The sequence below is a fragment of the Enoplosus armatus genome, chromosome 8 (genome assembly GCF_043641665.1).
Source record: "Enoplosus armatus isolate fEnoArm2 chromosome 8, fEnoArm2.hap1, whole genome shotgun sequence".
Lineage (NCBI taxonomy): Eukaryota > Metazoa > Chordata > Actinopteri > Centrarchiformes > Enoplosidae > Enoplosus > Enoplosus armatus.
The window spans coordinates 18,866,510-18,891,750 of NC_092187.1; the positions used below are offsets into that span (position 1 = coordinate 18,866,510).

The following is a 25,241-nucleotide window of genomic DNA, read 5'->3' on the forward strand; positions in this document are numbered from 1 at the left end:
CATTCCTGAAAAAACTGGCCACTGAACTAGGAGAAAAACGGTGGTTAATCAGAGAAAATAACTAAAATGTGACAGGAATAGGCCCAGAGGTGTTACAGTTTGAAACGTTTTATTTTAATACACTTAGTAAATTGCATCACCAATCAGAAATCTTTCTTTTAAAATGACTCACTGTGTTTAATATATCATTTCTGTGTCTTTCTACATTGCAGGATAAGCCCTTCAGGTCAGTAGACCCGTGCTGATTGGAGACATGTTCTAAGGACGACATCTCAGCCACCATGAAAGGGTTAGGAGCCAACCGCAGTCGTCACCTGTCTGACTCGTGTGAGCCAGCAGGATGCCCCCAGAAGCCTCTCTGTCCTTTGACCTCTGACCCTCACGGCGCCTTTCTGTTGAGCCCCACCATAAACCACTATGGCACCCTGGACCCCCACCTCCACCAGTGCTCTGCCACCAGCCCCACCGCCCTGACCCCTGACTGCCTGCTGCCTTTCAGCCAGATGTCCAACAGCAGCACCTTCCCTCGTCTGCACTTCACCTCCCAGACTGAACAGGTTGACTGCTCCCAGGCCTGTATGGCTGGTGGTGGTGGAGTTGGGCAGGGCAGCAGGGCGGGTACACTATCCAACTCCTTGTCTATGGGCATGGGCTTGGGTCTGGGCCTTACTGGGGCTCCTATGATCACCAGTGGATCAGCCACCATCTCCTCTGCGGCAGCAGCCAAGATGAATCGGTTACCCTCCAACCTTTTGGATCAGCTAGAGAGGCACCTGCCCCTGCAGCGTGATGGCTTCAGTACGCTGCAATTTCATAGAGGACGCATGTCGAAGCAACGCAGTGAGAGCCCAGGACGCATTCGCCACCTGATGCACTCTGTACAGAAGCTATTTGCCAAGTCCCAGTCCCTGGAAAACTCTGCAATCAAAGGCAGCATAAATGGGCGCTCTGCTGGAGGAATGACTGGCACCACAGGAGCTGGTGAGGATGGTGGTAGACCAACCCGCAGGAGCAAAAGTAAAGACAGGGCTAAAACCGAGGGGCCGAGGCAGAGACCTAGGCCCAATGCACTAGGCCTCTGGAGCTCAGATGATGCCCTGGACACTGACACCACCAAAGCTGGCACTATTGCTGTAGGTTACCGCAACCCTTTGAGCATGATGACTCTTGGCAGAGCGGTGTCAGACAGCCAGGCCAGACATATCCCACAGGGCTACAACACCATTTCTGCACATACTCTAAAGACCTCGAAAAGCAGCAGTGACCTCAAGTTTCTGGCGTGCCCGGCGACACAGGTAGTATCCAAGGAAGAGGAGGGAAGAACCAGGGGAAGCAAGGATGATACGTTGGTGAAGAGGGGCTCCTGGTCCACTCTCACCCTCAGCCAGGCCAGGCAAGTGTTGCAGAAGGGCTCTGCCACAGTCAACAGGACCCTTCTTAAATCAAAGTCATGCCACCAAGACCTGGCACAACAGTTCCTTCAGGTAGGAGGGCCAGTGAGTATTCATCTTCATCATCATTCTTTGTAAGTTTGCATGGATATTTTTTATAATTTCTCTGAGGTTCGTTGCTTTTATTGATCAGTTTTGAGCACTGGAAGACATTTCCCTCTTTACCTGATAATTTGATTAGATTGACCCTTTATTCTGTTTATCATGTATACTTTAGCCTCATTGTTTATACTCACATTTATAGATTTTTTCCGACATAAATCATGACAAGTTTCATTCCTGCACATGCTCAGAATCATACTGTGAATATTTATTTTTAAATAAGTGAACAAAATCAGACTCAAACCATGAAATGCATGCCATGTCTAAGAGATACATCTGAAATATTTTATTTACAAGATTCTCACAACAGTATGTATGTGTTTTCATAACCCAGGTCCCACTGGGGGACTGGGCAGGAACTCTGGGTCGCGGCCGGGCCCGAGGAACTGAGATCCCCTGTCGAAGGATGCGCAGTGGCAGCTATGTGAAAGCTATGGGAGACTTAGAAGACAGCGAGGACTCAGAGGGGAGCCCCAAACCTTCCCCCAAATCCGCTGCCCGTCGCCACAGCTACCTGAAGGCCACCCAGCACTCCCTGAGTGAGCAGCAGCCACCTCCACCTCCACGCAAGTGAGTCCCACAACATAGAGAATCCAATTCATCACACTGGACTTATGACCTTTATTTATCATGCTCATTGTTTTGCCATAGTTGTGTTTGTGCTCTTTTACTTTACATTCATTTACAAAAGAAATAGGCACTGAAGGTTGTTAAAAAGTATTTGATGTTAAAATTATGGGAAGAAACAAACATTTTTTCTCTTGTCCCCAAAGGTAGTCAGCAGGTGGCAGCATCTTGTCACAAATAATTGTCTAGATATGCAGCAGCACTTAGTCAAAACAACCTCATGGAAGCTATTCATGGAGGTGGAGGTGTAGATTAATGAGAGGGGACAGGAAATGACACACAGTATCATCTTTATTTGGTACAAAAGCAGTAGGAGATGAAATTTTGCCATGTGTTTTACCCCTACATCCACACGGACAGGCCTCGTTGCTACGCTCTCATGCGGGAGGATTATCTGTGGTCTCCACTACAGAGTGCATGCTCTATGCAGCATCTGAGGTCAGTGCCATCCTTAGGCAGGCAGTGTGGTCCTCCACCCACCCTCACTTGTCCTACCATCACTACCCACCACCTATTTTTGCCTAACCTTCCCAGTACTTTTCCTCTCTGCCTCCTGTTCCATCTCTTACCTTGCAGGTACCCTGAATGGTGTGTTAGTACTTTACTCTTACCTGTTTCCTCAAGCCCTGATTTCATAACATGCAAATTGTTCCATGAAAATCACTCCACCACACCCTGCTGCTTAGTGCACACACATTTTCACTAACGCCAGGTGCCAAAAGGGGCAAGCCAGAACAGAGGAAAGTTCTCAAAAATGTCCAAGATCAATCAGAAAGTCAATTTATGAACTCACATTTAGCTGTTTTAATCATAAATCACGGTTTCCTCTGAGCTGGTATTTTAATCCCTCGCACATATCACTATTCACACATCTCAATTATATTTAATTTTAAAATGCCCTGGGGAACTTTTCGGAGTGTGATTTAAAGTTTCTCCTGGATATCATCAATTAAACACAAGCCCTCACTTATTCCGGTCTCTGACTTCTGAGAGGCTGATTATTACACTCGCTTCCACAGCTCCCTGCCGTCCCTGAAAGAGCTGTCGACTAATCGGAGCCTCGATAACTTAGACTGCCTGGTGAGCCCGTTGGAGGCCCCTCCACGCCACAGGAACAATGATTTCAGCCAATGCTCTGGCACACTGGGCAGAGGCTCGGGCACTCAGGTATGTCTGTTATCTTATTAAATGTGTTGCTGTTACTGAAGCTTGTCACATTATCATTACTTGGCTGGCAAAGTCCTCATGTGTGTCTGTTTAACTCAAAGTGTCATGCTCCAGCAACGTCTCCATGGCAGCAGTATTGTATTTTTTCTGGGTATAATATAAATATTCATACCTAATGAAATTATGCAGCTAATTGGATCATTTTGGATCAACTCCAGTGACCCAAAAAAGAAGAGTGAATGTGATCAATGCGAAACCAGGGAATGAGCAAAAAATACATTGACATGACTCTCCAATTTTGAAGCTATTGTGAGAGAATATTCAAGTGTATGTAATCTCTGCTGAGATAGTATATGAATGAGCCAGCCGGGAATAAGCTGGTGGAATAAAAGAGATGCTTGAGCGTGTTTACAGAATGTCAAAGTGGGACATATGCCACAGCGTAAACCTGAGGGAGCTTGCTGTATATCTTCATCAGCAGGAATTGCACTGGGATGCAGAATCACACACCAGACTAATGCAAACATCCATTTATAAAGAAGCAGTGGTATCAGTCTCTACTTGTACATTCGTCAAATAATGACTGAGAGATTCCATTTTCTTTCACAATGACAGTAAAGTCAATTGGAGTAAAGAATCTGTGGATACTAAACTACAACATTTGGAGTGAGTTGATTCTGAGGGATTATTATTCATGTTTCTGTACCACCCACAACACATTCATATTTGCTACTAAAATGCCAAACATAAAAATACTACCACTGGTTGTTTCTACTAGTTTTTATGTCGCTTGATCAAACATTTCAGATGGTGCAGGGTGTCACACAAATCCATGCAGCAAAGAAATACTGAAACAAAGCTATTTTGAGTAACAGTAAAAATACCTTTATACTGTCCCTGCACCAAGTACAAAATAGAATCATCCTTGTATCAGCTTTTATGTGTTGATTATTATTTTACAGAAAAGCAAAAACCCATTACACCATTTGATTAGATTTTTTCAAAACAAAACCTTTTAAAATCGAAATCAAAACATTTTATAGCTATAGGCCGTGGTGGAAAGTAATATCATCACCTCGACCTGCTGCAACAGTTAAATGCTACTTACACATTGGTGCATCAGTATTAACAATCAAATGTCATATATAATGATAGGTCAGTCACAGGGGCCATTTTTCTGTTGAATGAGTACTTTTACTTTGCATACTTTAAGTACATTTTGCTGATAATACTTACTTGTATTTGAGTATTTTTACATTGTTGTATTGGCATTTCTGCTTCTGAGTACTTCTTCCACCACTGGGCATAGACAGAGTATACCCTCTGCCCTCAGCGTGTGAGTCTGCACACGTTCTTTCAGGTATGCGGGCAGGGCTTTGGGCACTCAGTACCGTACTACGAGGGGGAATCGCAGGCAGTGGAGGCTCTGGATCTGCCTGCGCCTACGTGCTTCCGGTCGCGCAGCCACAGCTACCTGCGGGCCATCCAGGCGGGCTGCTCCCAGGATGAAGACACGGCATCTGTGGACTCAGACTCACCACCACCAACCACTAAAGGCTACAGCTACAGCTCCAACACCAGTGAGTACCAGTGAGGACAAGGTGGGGCAGAGCTGCTGAAGATAGTCTTTGATTTTAAGAAGGTATTAGCTGAAAGGGAGGAAATGCTTGCCATTAAATGCCATCCACACATCTATTTACTCTGCCTCATAACAGAAAAGTGAACATTTAGTAGGAAATTGAAATTTGGACTTCACTGAAATCCATCAAATAATCAAACCAGAATTTAAAACATATTTTCTTATGAAGTACACTTACTAACAATTTAACTTTGTATATTTAGCTTATAGAAAACATAAAGAAGACAAACATTAATCTAGACAGTATATAATACTTCTTTCTTCACTATAGATACAATTATTTCTTATATTATCAAATATAATGTCACCTTCTTTTATCTTATATTAACAGGTTATTTTCTTGCTTTATTAGTTTGCTTTGTTGTGGATCATCTCTGTGCTGAAAGAATCTGTTTTGCACACATGTTGGTATTAAATTGTTTTTGTAATATTTCAGTCTGAATAAGGACTTTTGGTTACAATGTTCTCCGGCTCTGGTTTTTACTGGTTTTATTCATGCGGCAAGAGGGACGCAGAGCTGGGCAACAACAGCACTCTTCTGAATCGATGTGTAAATGAATGCAAGAGAAAAGCTTCAACTCCTGAAAGTTTTATTGAATTTCCAACCATTAGTTATCTTGAGAGATATATTGATTGTTTTTGTGTTGAAGTGATGTGTTAATAATGGATTTATCCACTGTGGATGTATTGAATGTATGCAGCAATTTAAGGCATTTTATATGAAAAGCAAAAATATGACTGACTGGTGTAATTGTGTCTCTTATCACTGAATAAAATGGCCTGAAGTTGGTAGTTATATCTTAAAAGAAAGAAAAAAAAGAATATGGCGGGATGAGTTACATTTTGTAAATTAAAAGTAATGTGAGATAAACTCTACAGTGCTAAGAGTCCAAATACGCCTAATGTTAAATCTTTTGGTGCACATCAATTCATTACGTTTATCATCATAAAGCTCATACTGGACACAAATATTCTTTCTGGGGTACCTATATGAGAAATTGCAATTCTACTCATACCAGTGTTATATATTACTGCTTCATATGTCAAAATGCATTAAAATGTCATATATTAAAACCATTTATTTATATTGGACTTGTGCCTCTCACAATGCACCTTTGCTGTTACCATAATTCATTGTTATTTTCAGGTCAACCTATTTTCTATACATATTTGCTATAGGCTATGTGTGCTGGCTCCATGTAAAGATGTCTGATTAAAATCATTGATAACATGAACCATTAGGAGGACTTAGCTGTATATTTTTGGTAATAGTAGGCCCAATCTTTAACTGGAAATTGCAAGTACATCATATAGGTTTTACAAATATTATGCTGTCTGATTTTGTGTGACCCGGCAGGTTTTTTGTTTTCATTAGACGTTTTGATTTCCACAGAGACTGTTTCAATATGATGCTTTCCTTTATAAAAAAACAAACAAAGGGGGGAATTGAAAAAATCTAATTTAAATAGAGCTCCATTGTTCAGGTGACAGGCGGCCACAATAGACTGAATATGTATGAGGTTTATGTCTAGGCTCGAGTCCGTTCCCGAGGCGTCAGGGACCAAATGAAACCCACCTATAGTGAAGGCACTCACTAACAACATTATACAGAGACTTCAGCCAATCACATTCATGTTCGATTAGCTCGAGGACCAGAACTGTCCAATCGTTTGCAGAAAGCAGTTTGGAGAAAACGTGGACTCCAATCCTCGTCGTCAAGGGCGTGTACTACAAATCTTTTCTTCACAGCGTCGCTGTGTATCTTACGGCAGGACATCGTAGCCCGTCTGCATCTTGTCTGCCTTTCATGAATGACCAGAAAATACGGATTTTTCGAGTCAACCACCATACAGTAAGGTTTTGTCGCTTTTTCCCTGACAGGGTGTTTATGTTCAGACTGTCAGTTGTTGGCGGCACGCTAGCAATAGCAAGCTAACGTGAGCTAACGTTAATGGTGTGGTAGGTTAGCTAGCTAACGTGGATGAAGAAAGGGGATGAAACCCTAATACGAGTTGTTAGCAAGCAGGCGAGGCTGGGAGGTTAGACAGTAATGTGGTCGCTGTTGTAAGGCTGGTGGTAACGAGGCAAAAAGCTGCCGGTAGCAACAGTTCTTTGTTGTCTCGTTTATATGTCTACTATATGACGCCTCCGGCTAACGTTACTCAACGTTAAATGTCCTGTGTGATATCACACCGTAGTGAGCCTTTACTGGCTAGTAGCACAAGCTAACATTAGCTGAGGCGTTAACACCCGAGTATGGGCAGCTCGGTAACCGGCTGGTTCGGCTAATCAACCCGTTCACGTCTGTTACAGCAGACAGACAGCTAATGCAGTGTGTAATAGAAACGATCTTCCTTTGCCAAATAGGTTGATGTAGAGATGAGTGGTAAATTACGGACACGGATCATTCATTAAAACGGAAAAAAACAATCCCAGAATATTTCTATTAAGTCACATTGATTGAACTTGGGCTGATAGAGTATTTAACATTAGTGTACCTTACTGGTGATCTTTTTGATGAACTTCAGCTGTCAAATTAAGTAAAGTAACGGTAAACGAGTCTGCTCTCTTATCCCCGACTCAACATGTGACAGTGATGCGAGCTCAGAGGCATGGAGGAAGCTATGAATCACGTTTAGCTTGACTTATCAGCCAATCTACAAAGTCAAAACTGTCAAAGTTCTTTCTAACCCTAACCCTATATCACGATTAGTCTCGTTGCATGACTTTCTCCTGACCAGGTCAAAGTTCCATTTTGAAGTCCAACACTTTGTTGTTTTTATGGATGGAAGATGATATGAAGTTGACTCCAACTGTGTTTTTAATATTTCTGGTTTAAATGACGTGGCGTGAGTAGATCCAGTTCGTGTCTGGAAACCTACCTTCTGAAATGATTTTACCTCAACTGCCACAACTGCAGTAGTTTTTTTTTTTTTGGTGCAGTTTTGTCTGCCATTTTTATTCAGTAGCTAGATACCATGTGTTAAGACCTGAGGACACAATCAATAATTTATCAACTTCCTGCTCTGTATAGTGCTTTGCAGTTAGGACACTTCACTGGGCTTTTTATAAGGGCCACCTGAGGAGAGGAGGATGTGCATTGTGCACATAAAAGCAATATAACATCAGAGGGTAACACACTTATGTCCCTTTTCTATGCTCACTAACACTATTGTTTGTATTGATTGGGAGGATGCAGCCTTTTTTGTTAGGTATTTAGGTTTTATTTTAACTGATGTTTAGGAAATTATTTCATTTTCTTCTGTCTTTTGAAGTTTGAAATGGTCCAAACAGACTGCTTAACAGGCTGCTGGGTATCATCAGAGACACTGGCTTTGAAGCTTCATTGTAGCCACAAGGCGTGTTCATTGTATCCCGCACCGTATTACACAAGACATGGTGTGTCTGTGTGTTACCATGGATAGACTGTGAGTCATCCTCCACAGTATTACACACTCTTCCTCTCACTCTCATTGATGAGGTAATCTCTTGACTGAATGGGCGAAGCAACAGTAGTTTCACAGTAGGGTCAACAGCAGACAGGGCTTCCCAATGATGTGTGTGGAGCTATTAGTTAACATGGTTAGACAGTATAGTCGAGGCCTATCCATTTCCTGCACTAATGCCATGCACGGATTAGAGACCTACTAATGGTAATGGTTTTGGCAGCTGCTGAAAAAATTACACTTGGTACAATATCCCATTATGAGTTTATTACATATTGATATGATTGACTCTTTGTGTATTAGAGTATGACACATTTTAGTAGTATGCTATGTTTATGACAATGTGTTATGGAGCTTAAACGAATAGTCGATTAATTGATGAGTCTATAGACAGAAGAATTCTGTTGACTCTTTTGATAATTGACTAATCATTTAGGTCATTTTTAAGCAAAAATGCCAAATACTCTCTTGTTTTAGCTTCTCAGTTGTGATTAGTTGTTTTTTTTGTCTCGTGTGACAATAAACTTCATATATTTGGTCTTTTAAGTGTTGGTTGGACAAAACAAGCAATCTGATAGTGTCATCTTGGGAGCTAGGAAATTGTGATGTGCATTTTATGGACCAAACAACTAAATCGAGAAAATAATTGACAGATAGATAGACATTGAAAGTAATTGTTTTTTGCAGCCCTAATCAGTTTTTTCTTCATACGCAACTTTACCATCTAGTTTGATCTGATGACAGTGAGCCTAGTCTTTCAATATGATTGCCTCACATGCATACTGATATTGGCAAAATCCTGATCACTGACACAATCCCGGTTTCAAGCATCATATCCACCCTTACGCTGTGGTTTGCAAAAGCCGAATTCAGGCTTGGGTAGGCTTTTCAGTGGCTTTCAAAGGGAGATACAAGATCTGTGTTCTATTAACATGTCATGTCATTTGGATAAAAGCATGTCTGTTCCGTTTTGAGCAGTATAGTGTCACATTGACGTAAAAGTTGCTCAGGTGCTCCTAATTTCACATCCCACAAGGCTTGACCTCAGAAGCACTTGCCACGTGTCTTTGCATCAGCTGATTAGGCTATAACCCAGACTGTTGCTCCAGTCCAGCAGGTCAGACTAAGAACCACAGGAGGTCTTAAGGATATCAGACTATACAGCAGATAAGAATGCACAAACCAAGTCCCCAGCAGTGTAAAGAGTGGACTAAATTATTGGGATTTTGTCTCAATTTTAATGGCTGTTCTCAAGGCAAGCTGTTATTTACTTTTTGTCAACAATTTTATATTACATTTACTTTTGGAGTACTAGCCACTGTAGTAGTAGTAAATAATGAACAAATTGGTTTACTGTTAATGAAAACGTAGCTATTTGTTTTCATAACCTATTTTTTGTTTTTCGTGTTGTCGCTCTCTTGCTCTGCATGTTGTGTAAGTGGTTTACTTTTTCCCATTAGTATGTCAGCATTGTCTGCTAAATGGCAGCCTGCCTGTCTTTCTGTCTCAACAGATAGCTCTCTCTGTCATGAAGTCTTCCCACCCTGCCCACGTCAGCCTTTTCTACTCATACCTTGGGCACGTTTCTCTTATTCATGAAGCTGTTGTGGAAAACAGCAGATTCCATATCTGATTCTTGAAACTGTGTCAAAAAATTTATATAAATCACGTAATAGATCAATAATAAGCAGCAGCAGTGGAGTGAGAACCAAATGGCATCAACCATCAATTTTATTTTACACAATGACTGAAATTTGCATGAAAACCCTGAATCCAAGGTTGGTGTGCAGCAGAAGATCTACTCGTTAACTGTCTTCGGCATAGGAATTGACCTTTGGGAGGCTTACAGTCATCTGTTATGAGATCTAGGTTCCGTGCTTCTGATGCATAATTCCTTATGTGCATATAGTATATTTGTAATTTATGTAAATATATAGTTTTCCCAGCTGCCAGGAGATTGATTCTTGGGCAAGACAAAAATTGAATTAAATGCCAACTTTTGCAGTTTAACTGAGCATAGGCCAGCTTTCTGATCTGATTTGAATATACAGTATTTTGCTGAATACTGTCCCTTATGTGCTTAATCTGTTTTTCAGAAGTCATGCTCAGCCATGTGTCCTGGTCTAATCTTTCCGTCTATGACTCCCACAGCCTGTCAGCCTGCCATACTATCTTACAATAAGACTGCTAATCTTGGACAGAGCTTCTGCTACCGCCTCTTTTCATGATACTTGGCTTATATCCAGAGTTTCACAAAGGTTCATCCACAATAAGCTAATACTGTTTATAAGGCTTGGCCTGTGCACTTTGCTTTTGTGTATATGGACTTTGGTGCTTCTGTAGAAACTAATATGGCACTGCAATGTCTCTCCTCACAAATAAGTTCACTCTGCAGCCTAATTAACACACTTCAAATCACTCAAGAATGAGCTCAGGAGTAATCAGGACTTCTTAAATCCCAAACCAGAACACTGAACAGTGTCACCCAAAATGGAACAGAAGCTAGTCCTGTATTTAAAAACTGAGCTAATGGCAACAAAATTGAAAATAGTCAATCATGTACTTTCAAATTTTAGCCTGCCATGGAGGGCCCATTAGTGGTCATCTGATGGCTCTTAGACAGACCTGCTGATGGAGCTAGAGCATATGAGTCAGAGACTGCATGGCTCTCATAAGTGATGCAATCTAGTTAACATTTGATGATCATAGCAGTGTTGACAACGTTGTAATTGATCTTAATTGTTTTCAGAGTAAGGGAAAGCATTTGGGCCCCTGAAATATGTGATTCAGAAACAGCTGCAGTCCACATAACTTATTTATCTTATTTGAACATGCAAAGCAATGGGATTCCTCTTTCTCATTCTTTCGATAGCTTAGCTGGCATGTTTGCCTCAGTACTTGGACTAGGTATTCAAATTTTAATTTTTAAATTTAAATTCCTTGATCAGTTGTTGGCCACGTGATCAGTAATTGATTGTTAAAATCTTAAACAATACATAAGGCAAGTTTGATGAAAGATTTATTTAAAGAAATGATATGGCCTGTTTTTGCAGCACAGCCCAACTAAATGGAGTATGATATTAATTGATTCAGTTAAAATCAATCAAATAACACAAGTATATTACAGATTTAAACAAAACTCAGTCATGCTCCTGCTGTCACTCTGTCTGTTTCTACAAACAGGATTTTCAGGACATGAATTAGATGAGACAAAACATGCACACTAGCATGCAAAACAAAGCCTTACCCATCCTTGTGTCAACAAAAAGGGTTGCAAAATATGTTGTCCCAATCTCCTGGTAATAGACTTGAAACATTGGATTTTTAAGAACATTTACATGATCAGTTGAGTCTTGTGTCGTCTGTTTAGTGTAACTCCTTGTTGATAAAAGTTTCCCACCTCAGTTATTCAAAGGATAATATCACAAATCGTAAAAGAGGAAGCATCTGTAGTGAATTGGTTAACAAAATGCAGGAAAAAGGTACTTAATTCAGCTTTGGTTACTTAACATGTTAATAAGGAAAGTACTTTTTACTGTTATATTTCTGTTATATGTGAAATCAGTTGTACCATCACAGGCTCCGCTGACCTTTTGGGTGAACAGACTGTCCACATCAAATTCTTTAACGGAGCAATCAATCATTAACATCATCATTGGTCAGGCATTGATTGTGTTTGAGAAACTTGTGATGATTTCAAGGTGGGATTGCTTATAGGGTTCTTATGACGTAAAATCAAGGGTTCAGCTGAAGGCTATGAGCAGGCCCTGCCCCAGAGGTCCAGGGTCTGGGCAGCTTATCCATCTCTTAATCACCTCTTGGCACTGTGCCCCTCGGTAGGGGATATGGAGCCAGCCATCACACCACATATTTTGCTCTAGGACAGCAAAATGGACTGTGCTCTTTGCTAAGGGTGCGAATAATCTGCAATTAGCCCACTTTACTATGACTGGATGGTCGTAAACCGCATTTAGCATTTGTTGTTGTTTCTCATAAATCGTGTTATTGTATAGTTGAGTGAGAATTGTAAATGTGTGGTTAACTGTTGATGGATATTTGGCATAAAAAAGACGATCTATTAAAGTGGAAATGTTTAAAATCAACTTTATAGCTCTGTGTGTGAGTAAGCGTCACAGTACAGCCTTGTAGACACAACAAATGGGACAGAGGCATGTGTTGAGACTTGGGGTGTAGCAGGGCACATTAATTAAGTTTGGGAATGTCATGCATCTGTGCTATGAGTACTATAAGAAGTGACTCATTCTTTGGGAAGAAATGTTCTGCTGTTGGTTGGGTATGTTCTCTGAGACGAGATTGTCACTGCAGGCTGGGGCCACATGAGCAACTCAAGAACTACGTGGATTCCACAGCAATGTTTGTGTATGTTGGTGGGATTTAATGAGGGCTTTACTGGTGCTGTGAGTCACTGGCTGATGACGGAAGTGCAGCGCCCTCACAATTACAGGGTGTTAGGTTGCTATTTAGATTGAAACCACTACCGGAGAGAATAAACACTACATTTTCATTATTGATCCAAAGTGGTGAGTCTTGAATTACCTTCTTGGTCAGCTCATTTTAAATAAATATTTCATCCATCATGTGTGACAGTGAATGCTGTTATTGAGCCAAAGTATTTTTCTGCTGTTTGTTTTGCAGCTCTTTAAGTCATATGTTGACAGTCAGCCAGCTGTTTAAATAGCATCTACACAAAACCACCTCAACATCCCCTCAATTCTTGAAGAAAGCCTGTGGTTTTTCCTGGTTTCTCATGTTGTTGTAATGTAGTTAATTCTGCATCGTCCACCACAACCCTACAGTCAGAGAGAAAAAGAGTCCCCTTCCTGGTCCCTGAGTCAGATTGTTTTGCCTTGTCTTTTAATGGATTGTGTTTGGAATTAAACAGTTAAAAGGTTGTAGTCTATCAGCATTATTTATAGATAGTCATAGGTGTCTAGTGCATTTCATATCATTCATAACATTAAGAAAATTTAGGGTGAATGTGTTGTGCACATTATGTCACAGAAATCAAAAGTATTGCAGAATTGTTTAATAAAATGGACATGCATTTCATTTAAACAGATTTTTTTTGACCACTTGGGAGCAGTGGAAACAAGTTGTGAACACAAAATTGACATATCTTCACTGTGGTTAGATTTGGGTTTTCATTCGTGTAATGCTATGTAGGAAATTGTCATCAATACATACAGTGATTTGTGCAGTCCTGTTGCTAGCTTAACATGTCTGACTGATGGGGAGTTTCCGCCGCAGGAATGTTCCCAGGGAACTAACAACCATTGGAGGAACTTTATCTCCATTTCTAACAGAGGAACTAGGAACTAAATGTTGTTTCTGTAAGATACTTCTATGTGCCAAAAAGGTCCCTTTCTCAGTAACTATCTGGGCGACGTTTGCAGGCCTGAGTGTCGCTAATTGGTCAAACACAAGCGAACAAGTTGAGCGCACGAACAAATGAGAGCAAGAGCGATGGTTGAGAGAGCTAGCGAGTGAACAAGAGAGAGGGACCAGTGATGAGAGAACATGGCAAGTGAAGAAGAGAAATAAAACGGTCTTTGCAAATAGTTTCACCGCTGATGTTCTAAAGCAGAAATAGATAACAATCAAACACTCAACAGATCATCTACAGACAAGCGTTGTGGAGTTTTAAGTCTTCTTTTCATGGATTCAGAACATCCATTTAGGGCTGCTCCCTAAACATTGAATCTCATTTTCATTTTCAAATCACTGCATTTTTTTATGGCAGGCTATATACACTTTAACAAACTGAGTTTTCTCAAATAACAAAACAACAAAACTAACTAATGGAAATAGAGAATGGTGATTGAAACCATGAGGGCAACACGGAGCACAGAAGTGCAACTTTCTTCTGTTTGCTGCACAGATGATTCTGATTCGGGTACAGCTCTGCATCCACTGACATGTATGTCATGCAACAGTAAATGCAAAAAACGACAGGATAACTCTGTGTTGTTGTTTGCCTGATCGTCATGGTTCATCAGATGCAGCGGAAACGCAATAGCAATGCGAAAAAGGGACTTTTTAATTACTGAGTTTAGTTCCTGGAAGGCACCGTTGTCCTGTCTGACAGTCCCCAGAGCAAAAGGACTGCAAAGGTGTGGCATGTAAAGGAATATCCCCAGAGATAGACTGACGTCAATGGAACACAACCGCCAGCAGGTTTACAGGAAACATAGAGGCTTTAAGCACAGCCTGATAGAGGCAGCAATAAGAGCAAAGTGCAGGTTTGTTTTTCAGATGGGCCGTGTTTATGGTTTTGTGTTTTGCCACTTGATAGGCACCAGCTGGCTTATGTCTAGTAGCACGTAGTTGTGTGTGTCTTAGTGACAAAGAGCAGGTTTCTCATTCTAAGCTCTCTGTTTTCTATTTTTTCTATTTTCTTCTTCTGTCAGCAGTCAGCAATAGGAAGGCTCCTCCTCCAGTCCCACCCCGCACCACATCCAAGCCCCTCATTTCAGTGACGGTGCAGAGCAGCACAGAATCAGCCCAAGACATATACCTTGACCAGCAGGACCGTGGCAGTGAGGCCAACAGCCAGTCAGGACGCAGCAACTCCTCTGACAGTCTCTGTAGCATCCGCACGGGCAGTCTGGCTAAAGGGACCCAACCTTTACCAGTCCCTGTCCCTGTCCCTGTCCCAGTTGCAACCCCTGCACCTGCTGCAGTCTCTGTACCTCCTGTTCCAGCCCCTCGTGACCTCCCTCCCACCAGCACTGTCACCACTACCTCCACTTCCACATCTACCCAGCCCCAAAATGACACCCTGAGCATTAGTTTCACCCTAGAGCAGCCCCCGACTGCAACCAAGAGGAAACTGTCCTCTATCGGAATTCAGGTAAGAATTATCTACTTTCATTTGTGTTGAGATACAATTATACTGGGAGAAGACTAAAGCCACCTTCACAGTTGTATTTGACTGGCTTTCTGTTGTCCATGATTTTCCAGGTGGATTGCGTTCTGCCAGTCTTAAGAGAGGAACCACTTCCCCTGACTGCACCCCTGAAGTTTCAGTCAATTGGAGTTCAAGTGGAGAACGGCAGGCCGTAAGTATACACTCACATTTGATGTGAATGGTAGCCACAAGTAATCTGATGGTTACATGTATTGCAGTCCTCACAAGGGTGCTGTGAAGACAGGAAGTACTCGATAAGATATTAGAAGAAAGGATATTTACTTATACAGAATACGTAATACAGCCCTTAATGGCGTCATATATAGTACATTGAGTAATCGGCTGGTGATTTAACATGGCATCTTTAAAATATTGCAAGATTTAAAATGTTTTTAAAAAATCAGCACAAACACTGCAGTTCTTCTCCTGCTTTTCCCTCCATATCTGCAGACACTCTGTCTCATTCTTTCTTTCGCCCGTGTGGCTGAAGTGGTGGCTAGTGTTGCTAAGGTCATTCAGCAGTTAGCCTGGCAGCAGCACAGCAGCCCAGGGCTCTGATTGATGTTCTTTTACTCTTGTTTTGACTGTAGTGAGCTGAACATAGTGAGAAACTCGTCATTTAAACTTTTCTTGTGTGCTGTAATTTCCCTTAATCACATTTGTTTGACAGCCCACTTCCTTTTCTCCTGCTCATTATCTCTGAATTCAGCAGTCAGCCAAGCTTTTATGTTGTATACCTGATTTGTTGCTAATTCCCCCCTGCTTATCATCCCCGACACAGTGTATTTTCTGCCTCTTTATGCTCCTTTGCAATAGATAATACTGGAACATCAGCTGCCATAATGTCCTGTCAGTTAAACTCACTGACCCCAAACTGTTACTGTGGAACATGCTTGACACATCGCTTCATTGTCTTATTTTTTTAACTGTCTGTCAGATGCTGATGTTTATGCATGTCTCCGCAGCCTCAGCCGGGACAGCAGCATGGCCTCCAGACAAAATACAGAGACTGAGCCCCAGGAGCCCCAGGATGCCACACCCACAGAAAACAACACAGCCAACTGCACCAACAGTCAAACAGTGAATACCACCGCAGCCAACAGACAGGACAAAGCCATGGAACAGCAGTCCCTTAAACACACCTCGGCCCCATCCAGGATATCGACCTCGCCCCTGGAGACTCTGGACCCGGCTTTAGACCCCTCCTCGCTGCCACCGCCAGATCCCAGCCTGGAGACCGGAAACTGCAGCACCCACGGAGATGCTGTTCAGCCCAGCACGCCAGCTTGCCTCCGAGATGGTAACTGGTTTCTGAAGCTGCTGCAGGCGGAAACAGGGCGCATGGAGGGCTGGTGTCAACAGATGGAGCAGGAGACCAAAGACAACAAGCTGTCAGAGGAGGGTAGGTGACAGATTTACATGTGGCCATCAAAACATTAAGGCCCCATTTACACCTGTCATTTCAAGAATTTTATATTCAGATAAAATTCTGATGAGATTGAAGACATATTTGTTGAAATCACTGGAGCCACTTTTTCCTGTCACTTAAATGAGACAGGGAGTATGACAGCTAATTTCAGTGTAACTTAACCTGCCAGTATCACAGTGGACTGACCCTGTGAGTGGCCACAGACTCATGGAAGGACTACGTATGCTTCTTGGAGAGACAGACACACCTATTTAACATCTGGCTAGAGTGTGTGTCAAAGCAACTCCAGATCTCTCCAAGATGCATACATAAACTTTACTCTTCTCATAGTGTATATAGTGTAATTATGTCAGTAAGCAGTCTGTGGAAAATAGTGGAAATTACTGGCTGATTTTCTTAATACATCCTTGGTCTGTTTCGTCTGTCCCTGTGATAACGGCAACTAAAGTTACTAAAATTACAATGAAATTAGCTGTTTGTTCTCATTAAAGCAACAAGGAAAAACTGCTCTAGTGATTTCTACACATACGATCAAATACAAATACAGCAGAGCCACTGTAGCCTTTATCTGATACCTGATCAGTTCAACCACTGAATGATCTGCATGGGTGAGGGAGTTGTGTGAGTTAGAGCCCATGAAGACAGTGAAACGTTTGTATTGCTCGTAGTTGATGAATATGATTAATTTGTGTGGTCATGGAAAGTTGTTCGCTAACGCTAGCCAAAAGTATATTGTTGTAATGTAACTGTGTTAAATTACAGAAGTTATTCTTCGTCTGGTGTTTTTGGCAGTTACCAAACAGCTTTAGGTGTTTTACCACCTCCTTCTGGACTGGAGGAGGGCTGACCCTGATTTGCATGTAGACCGGGAAAACACAGATGGATTTAAATCAGATTTGGGTCCAGCCAACAGAGACCAATATATTTGGCATGTAAAGTGTAAATTAAAAGTGTGCTAAATCACATCTGTATTGTATGTGGATACAAGACACTGGAAATGTATGTATGTATTCATAATCATAAAAGACGACATATAAATGAGGCCTAACTGTAAATTGGGTCTTTGTGTCGTCATAATGACGTCATTTAAATGTTAAGTATTCAAAGCCAAATGCCCTATTCTTGAGAAAGCAAGTAAGGTTTTTTAATGTGTTATGTGTGACGGTAGTCTATATTACCGGTGTTACACAGTGTTTGGGCATACATCGATTACATTACTTGCCCACCGCCCCTGCCGTCGTTATGTTTTTTCATTTTCTAGAATTAAAACCCATTTAGTTCATTTCACGTATCAGCGGCCACGTTCATCAATTAAGAAAACAAATTTATCAGTACTTAGTCAGATGGTGGACTCTACAATTATAAACTGAAGTTCACTTGTCCAGTGTAATCGGCAACACCTGTGTTGTTTATTAACCAGTGGGAAAATTTCCTCACCGTGGCATCCCTACTGTCTAGATCAGACATCACAAAGTGCTTCACAATAAAAGACAAAAGAAAGATGTAAAATAGAAGCACAATATAAAAGTAATAAATAAAGTACAGTAAATAGCTTGTCAAGTCAGTAACATGAAGAATGTAATTGATGTCCCTGTTAGTGAGGTTCAAAGACAGGGGATTAGGTCAGGCCTTGTCCATGTTGACTATGGACAATGAGACAAAGCACGACGCAGTCATTACTGCCATTGACTCACAGTGACGCTGCTCATTAGAGTGGGAGTAAGCTTTGTTTTAGCTGTAATAGAGCCAACGTGGAGTCATTTCACTTTTTCATCTCCCAGAATACCACTCAGGCTTTTAGGAAGATCTATCTCTGCAGTGTCTGAAATATGAATGAGCAAGGAGCAAACTAGCTGCAGAGGCTCCATCAGATTGTCATTCCCCATGCTCTCTGTGGACCTGAATTATGAATTTCCATTTACATGCAAATATTAGGCAGAAAATAGCTGAATAAAGAGTAATTTGTTATCTTCTCTAAGATTGAGTTAATATATTACTTCTAAGGAAATCATTTACTGTCACAGCATGTTAAATGGTAAATGTTAACATAGACAACAGGAATACACTCTACGTAGTCACCCCCTCCTATGTCTTGATGCAGCTCTTTTATATACTTTACCTCCCAAGCGCACTCACTCTAACTCAAACTAGCAGCCTTATCATCCGTCCATTTTGTTGTGATACGTTTTATTTTAGCTCAAAGTGTTTCTATTACCTCTCCACTTTTTCTTGACAGCTTGTTGATGATTTGTCATTCTTCTCTTTTGTAGTGTTGGGGACGATCCGCAGTGCAGTAGGCAGTGCGCAGCTCCTCATATCACAGAAGTTTGAGCAGTTCAGAGGGCTCTGTAATGAGAACTTGGTGAGTTGCTCCATTACATGCTATTGAATCTCTCTCTGTTTTTGTTAGCCTCCCAAACTCTCACTGACCCAATTTCCTTTCATCTTTCTCCTGCCATTTGTCCTACACACACTGACATGCAGAAATCTTCCCATTACATTACATTTAGAGAGGAACGCCTTCAAGCCTTGAGGATTTTTCTAGTCAGATTTACTGTGATAGATTGTTATTCTCTTGGCTTACTTGTCTCTATTGTCCTGCTGTTCCTCCTTGCCAGATCTTCTCTGTTAAATGTCCAATATTGTTGAAATTTAATAATCTCTGGAAGTCGATTCATCCATTTGCTTGAAGGGAAATATATGTGTGGGGAGGGATGTGATTAATTCTCTCCATTCATCTATCACTTCTCTATACTGTCTCATTTTCCTCTCACTAGAAAGTGAACGCCAACCCGCGACCAACGGCACAGGACCTCGCAGGGTTCTGGGATCTGCTCCAGCTCTCAATAGAAGACATCAGCATGAAGTTTGATGAGCTCTACCAACTGAAAGCCAACAACTGGCAACTTCCTGAGAAACCAGAGAAGAAGGTGATGTTTGGTGCCAGACAGTTTTCATCATACTTAAGTTTGAGTAGAGTAGTAACTCAAGTAGAGTTGTTTCGATTAGTCCTTCATTGAAAGTTAATCTATTTCTATTTTGATAAATAGTGATCAGATGATTGCTTCAGTCATTTTTCAACTAAATTTGCCAACATTTGCTGGTGCCAGCTTCTCAAAACAGTTTTCTCTTTGTCTCTTTATAATATCTTTGGGTTTTTTCAGACTGTCAACTTTGGCTCTGGAGGATTGTAATGAAATCTTTTTACAGCTTTCTGACATTTGATAGACAAGGAAACTAATCGTTTAATTGAGAAAATAATCGGCCCATTAATCGATATTGAAAAACGTTTTAGTAGTCCTAAATTCAAGCCTTAAGGAGTTTAATTTTACATTAACTTGATGAAATGCTTAATGCCTTACAAATGATAGTACATCATAACCACTGGAGGTTGTGTTTTTTAGCTCACACTTTATTCCTTGTCCTTCTTGACATGATTTCCTCAGGATGAAAACAAGCAGCTTCCATCATCTGTGCCAAAGAAGCAGTCCAAGCCCAAGCTGTCAGCGGGGAAGGACAGGAGTGTGGACTCGGCTGTGGACAAGCAGCGGCAAGAAGCCAGGAAACGGTTGATGGCAGCTAAGCGCGCGGCGTCAGTGCGACAGAACTCCGCCACGGAAAGCGCAGACAGCATCGAAATCTACGTCCCCGAGGCCCAGACCCGCCTCTGAGGGTGAACCAGCACCGATCATCGAGGAAAATCCTGACTCACTTCAGACATTCATTGACACAAACACACAGACAGATCTGACACGAACACACAGATGTACAACGGATGCACGGAGGCCGATCCCCCATAGCAGCACAGCGGGGAAAAGGAGAACCTTTGTGATCACAGGGCACAGAAACAATCAAGAATAATGCAGATCATCACCCTGCTGCCATGGGACTGAAATAACCTTGACAGATGTTTAATACTATTGTTATTGTTATTATAATAATTATTATTATTATCTCCTAAAGTATATCAGGACTGTCTTAAATGTGCAAGTATCTTGGATAAGGACATCCTGTACCTTGTGAGCTGAAGAATCTTGGTATCCCAGAAGTTTACTCTCTTTCAAAACTCCCTTCACTGCTGAGTCTACCGGCAAGTTGTGGCTGCCTGGTTTACGAGCTGAGCTACCATCCACACACACTCAGGACACACATGCAGGTGTACTCACTGTCCACAGAGTCTTCCTGTTCTCTATTTGTATTAGGCTGCCACTCGTTGAGTGTGGTGTGTACGCTTTACTGTGTAAGAATTATAAGATGGTGTTAATGTACTCAGAGGTTTAAAATGCAGAGAACCAGAGGAAGGCAGTAGCATATATATTATAAATATCACACTATTACAATGTTCATTTTGTAAATGTTGTATACCAGATTATTTGTTAGAAAGAGGTCAGTGTTCAGTACCAAGGTAGTTTTTTATAGATCGAGTACATGTACCGTCATGATATATTAGCACTTGATGCAATCATTCACTCCACCTCTCTCTCTCCTCCTCTTCCTTTTCACAAGCGCACACTACACAGTCTGTGTCTGTGGATATCCATTGTTAAAAGTCTTACATGTGTTTGTTTTTTCATGAAGGGATGTGAGGAATGACTGCCCAGCCAGTGAGCCACAGAGGAATGTATGAAATGTATGCATTTACAGCTCATGTCGACTTGATCACTGCACTTTCCATTCACCTCAGATCAAGTTTGCTCACCTTTGTTTGCCTGATCATTCTGACTTTCACTGCATCCTCATGCGATGTAGGGGACCAAGACATTCACCACTTGATATGGCATTCCCATTCAACCAGACTACGTGTGATAGGGTGGGGGTTTACTCGCTACTGGAAAGGAAATGGAATAGCATAGCAATAATAAAATCCTATTAGAGCAAGCAATGCAGTAGGTACCCAGTCTTAAATTATTTAATTCAACATTTCCAATAAGGCTTTATTAGTGTGAATGTTTATTTCTGTTATGAACTGACTGCCCTTGAAATGACTAAAATCTCAGGTCAAACACTCAAACTCAACAGTAACAGCCACTATGGATGGATTATTTATTATATAACCACAAGTGAATTGGTCAAATGCTCAGAGCCAGATATTTCAATTCCAGACCTACTCAGTGTTCTTCAATAAGAAAAATGCGTTTTTGGTAAGGTTTGCTGCAGTGAAGTACAGGCTTGATTTGACTGCTAAAATCAGCAGTCCTTCACTCCCCTTCCTAGCAGCTTGAACTCCCACCCCCGTTTGTTGCGAATGAAAAACTGTGGTACATTTTGTTTTTTAGAATTTAAATTTTAATGACATTTGACACGTTTAGTGACTTTCATCCGAAAATGAAGTCGACCTAAACGTGTCTTGACTTCTGTAATTATGATAATTAATGGTGCTGCGAGGGGCTTCATATTGTGCCAAGACGGCAATGATCATCAACATTTCAGTGTCATTTGATGAAGCTTTTATTTAAAGTAATTTTTAAAATTTTATTTAATCTGCTCATGATCTCAGCTGTCTGTGTGCGCATTCTCAGCAAAGTTTGTTTGTGTTTGCCTCAGCTCACTCCAGATACGCTATGCCTCGTCTCTGTCTAAACTCATGACACTTCTGATTATGGGACTGGTGTTTTCCATGTTTCAGTTTTCTCAAATGGAAAACAAGTGCCAAGGGTACATGAGTGGAACTGGGCATAGCAGATACTCATGCACAAGTGTAGGTTGACTCACTAGTTGGTTTTTTTGTTAGTTTTTTTAGTAAGAGCTGGCTCTCCCCCTACTGGTCAGTCCTTGCGTGACACTCCAGACATCTTGTTCTGCTCCATTTTGAATCTTTAGTTGACATCAAACAAGAAATGAAATTGAACTGGGAATGCTGACACAACACCAAGTTGTTGATTTTCTTATTCTCTTATTTGTATTACATCAACAATGGACATGTGCATTTCATTGTCCAAAGAAATCATTAAACATCCCTTTGCTACATGTCCTGGTCATCATTCTTGCTGTGTGTTTTTTTTTATTGCACTCATCCATAATATAATGGTAATATTAGCTGCTAAGTTAATATTACACACAAATAAGTCATAAGCATTAGATTAGATCTTTTATTGTTACTGTGTAATCTCTAAAAGCATGGCCTTCTTACATATAAAAATATACAAAGATCCTTACCGGTCAATTTTCAATACTCCTTTAAATGGGTCTTGCAAATGATCTGAGGCTATTCAATCTGTGTAAGGCATTCAGGGTATGTACTGTACGTAAGAGTTTCTTAACTGTGACAAATGGTGGAAAGTCCTCCTTTTTCTTATCATTTTAGAGCCGGATCCCTTTATTTGCCACATACTGAACTTCAAGAGAGCATGACCTGATCAGGGATCTTCAGACAGTTTGTTTACCAGTACTTCCTGAGTTTCAAAGGGCTACAAAATGGACAAACGATGACCAGAAGGTGCAACTCTGGAGGCAGATGATGTGGATGTGCTGTTCAACCACCATGTGGACGAGGCAATATTCACAAGTGATTTCTAGAATTTACAGAATTGTCTTGAGACAAAGTCGATGCCAGTTGCCATGAATATCTTTGGGGTAAAAAACTGGGTCATTGTGTAAGCTTGATGGACAGAAACACACTGAGAATCACCCGCCCATTCTGACTTCAGTACCCTCCCTCGTGGCCATCTCTCTCTCTTTCTCTCTCTCTCTGGCTACATATCCACTCTTGGCATCTGTCCTCTCAGAGATCCAGCTAGGAAAATGAGCAAAAACAACGTAGTTCCACATTATCTTGTACTGACAAAAAGCACATATCTTACAGACGAAGGGGTTGTTTCTTGTTATGGTATAATAGTTAGACACTGTGAAGGTTAGCTTCTTTTAACAGAACAAAGAATTGTGATTGAAATGAGTTATGTGGCATCTTTTCTGTATGAAATAAGCTGTAGAATTAAAGGGGAATGCCACTCAGTTTTGGAATGCATGTTTTTTATGTTTGAACAAATTACCTCAACTCTATTAATTGTTGTTCTTGGATCTGGAGTAGGAAAATAGTGTCCGGAAAACCTCTCTTTGTGATCCCAAAGCTACTATTGTTTCTTTTTTTGTGCTCAGTTGTTTTTATTGATTTATAACTTAAAATAAAACAAGGGTCAGCAGAACACTTTCATTTGGTCCACTTTAGTACGTGGTCATACAAATAATACTCTTCTTAGTAATAACAGCAACATACAATATATAGAGACATGCATTATATGATCAAAGTTATGTGGACACCGTTGTGCACACTGTGCTTTTGGTCTGGGGATGTTATTCTAGGTCTCTTAGTTCCAATAAAGTTACATCTTCATGCTACATATTTTACAGTTTGGGGAAGGCCCTCTCCTGTATCAACATGACAATGCTCCCGTGCACAGATGAGGTCCATAAGGAAATGTTTCTCCCAGTTTGGTGTGAAACAACTTGACTGGCCTGTGCACAGAGCACTGACGTCAACCCGATCAGATTCATTGAAACACCGACTCCAACCTCACTAATGGTCTTGTGTCAGGATGGGAGCAAATTCCTGCTGTCAGGTTCCACAATCATGTGGAATGCCTCCCCAGGCTGTTATAGCAACATATTAACGCCCATGGTTTGGAATGAAATGTTCAGCAATCACATATGGGTGTAAAGAGCAGGTGCCAACATGCTTTTGGCATATATATTGTATAGTGTAGACAAACCAAAGGGAAAAAAACCTTGTGAAATGAATAAGCACATAAGAACTACATCCTTCTACATCCCCTCTGCTCGTCCACTCATACCTCACCTAGAAGATATGTGATAACACATAATATCTGAGCCTCATCTACTCAGCAGCATCCCGGAATGAAAGCAACCATTTCCACCAGGACTATTGACCAGAATCAGAATCAGAATCAGCATTGTTGGCCAAGAATGTGTTCACATGCAAGGAATTGGAGTTCCAAGAACAATTTACAGAGGGGTAAATAGAAATAGACATACAGGTAAACACAAGGACAACAAAGCTGAACAAAGATTGTTAAAAAACCCAAAAACATAGAACTATTATGTACATGCAAGTAGGTGGAAAAAATAGGTGCAGGCCTAAATATAAATAAATATATACATAACATCAACAACATTCAATGTACAATTGTAAACAAATACAAATAGTGCAAAGGAATGAATATTGAATGGGTAAAGTATTAAATTAGTTTGTATACATGAAGTGCATGGTTATCAGAATCAGAATCAAAATATGTAAATACTTTATTGATCCCCGGGGGGAAGTTATACAAAGTCAGTATTTAGAGATTTTTTTTTTTACAGAGTTAATAAAGGAATAAAGAAGAAAAGTAAGAAAAATAAGAAAACTAACAGGAGCGACTGTAACAGGCTGCATGCAAGGTCGGCGCATGCACGCTTGTGTTATGTACAGTGCATGCACATGTGCATATATACAGTA

The 25,241-nt window shown here is 41.0% G+C and overlaps 1 protein-coding gene across 3 annotated transcripts; it reads left to right on the forward strand.

The window, feature by feature from the left end:
- The first annotated feature begins 281 nt into the window (after positions 1–281).
- On the forward strand, positions 282–20,667 carry dlgap4a (discs, large (Drosophila) homolog-associated protein 4a). Of its 3 annotated transcripts, none has more exons than XM_070910015.1 (11): positions 282–1,496; positions 1,888–2,123; positions 2,541–2,618; positions 3,200–3,347; positions 4,681–4,927; positions 14,864–15,303; positions 15,414–15,511; positions 16,326–16,762; positions 19,060–19,151; positions 19,567–19,719; positions 20,236–20,667. In XM_070910015.1, the coding sequence occupies exons 1-11, from the start codon at positions 282–284 to the stop codon at positions 20,458–20,460; spliced, it is 3,369 nt and encodes a 1,122-aa protein (XP_070766116.1). In that variant the 3' UTR covers positions 20,461–20,667. The 3 variants fall into 3 exon arrangements, with proteins under 3 accessions (XP_070766116.1, XP_070766117.1, XP_070766118.1); XM_070910016.1 differs by having other exon boundaries at positions 282–1,484; positions 4,708–4,927; XM_070910017.1 differs by lacking the exon at positions 2,541–2,618.
- The last annotated feature ends 4,574 nt before the right edge of the window (positions 20,668–25,241 follow it).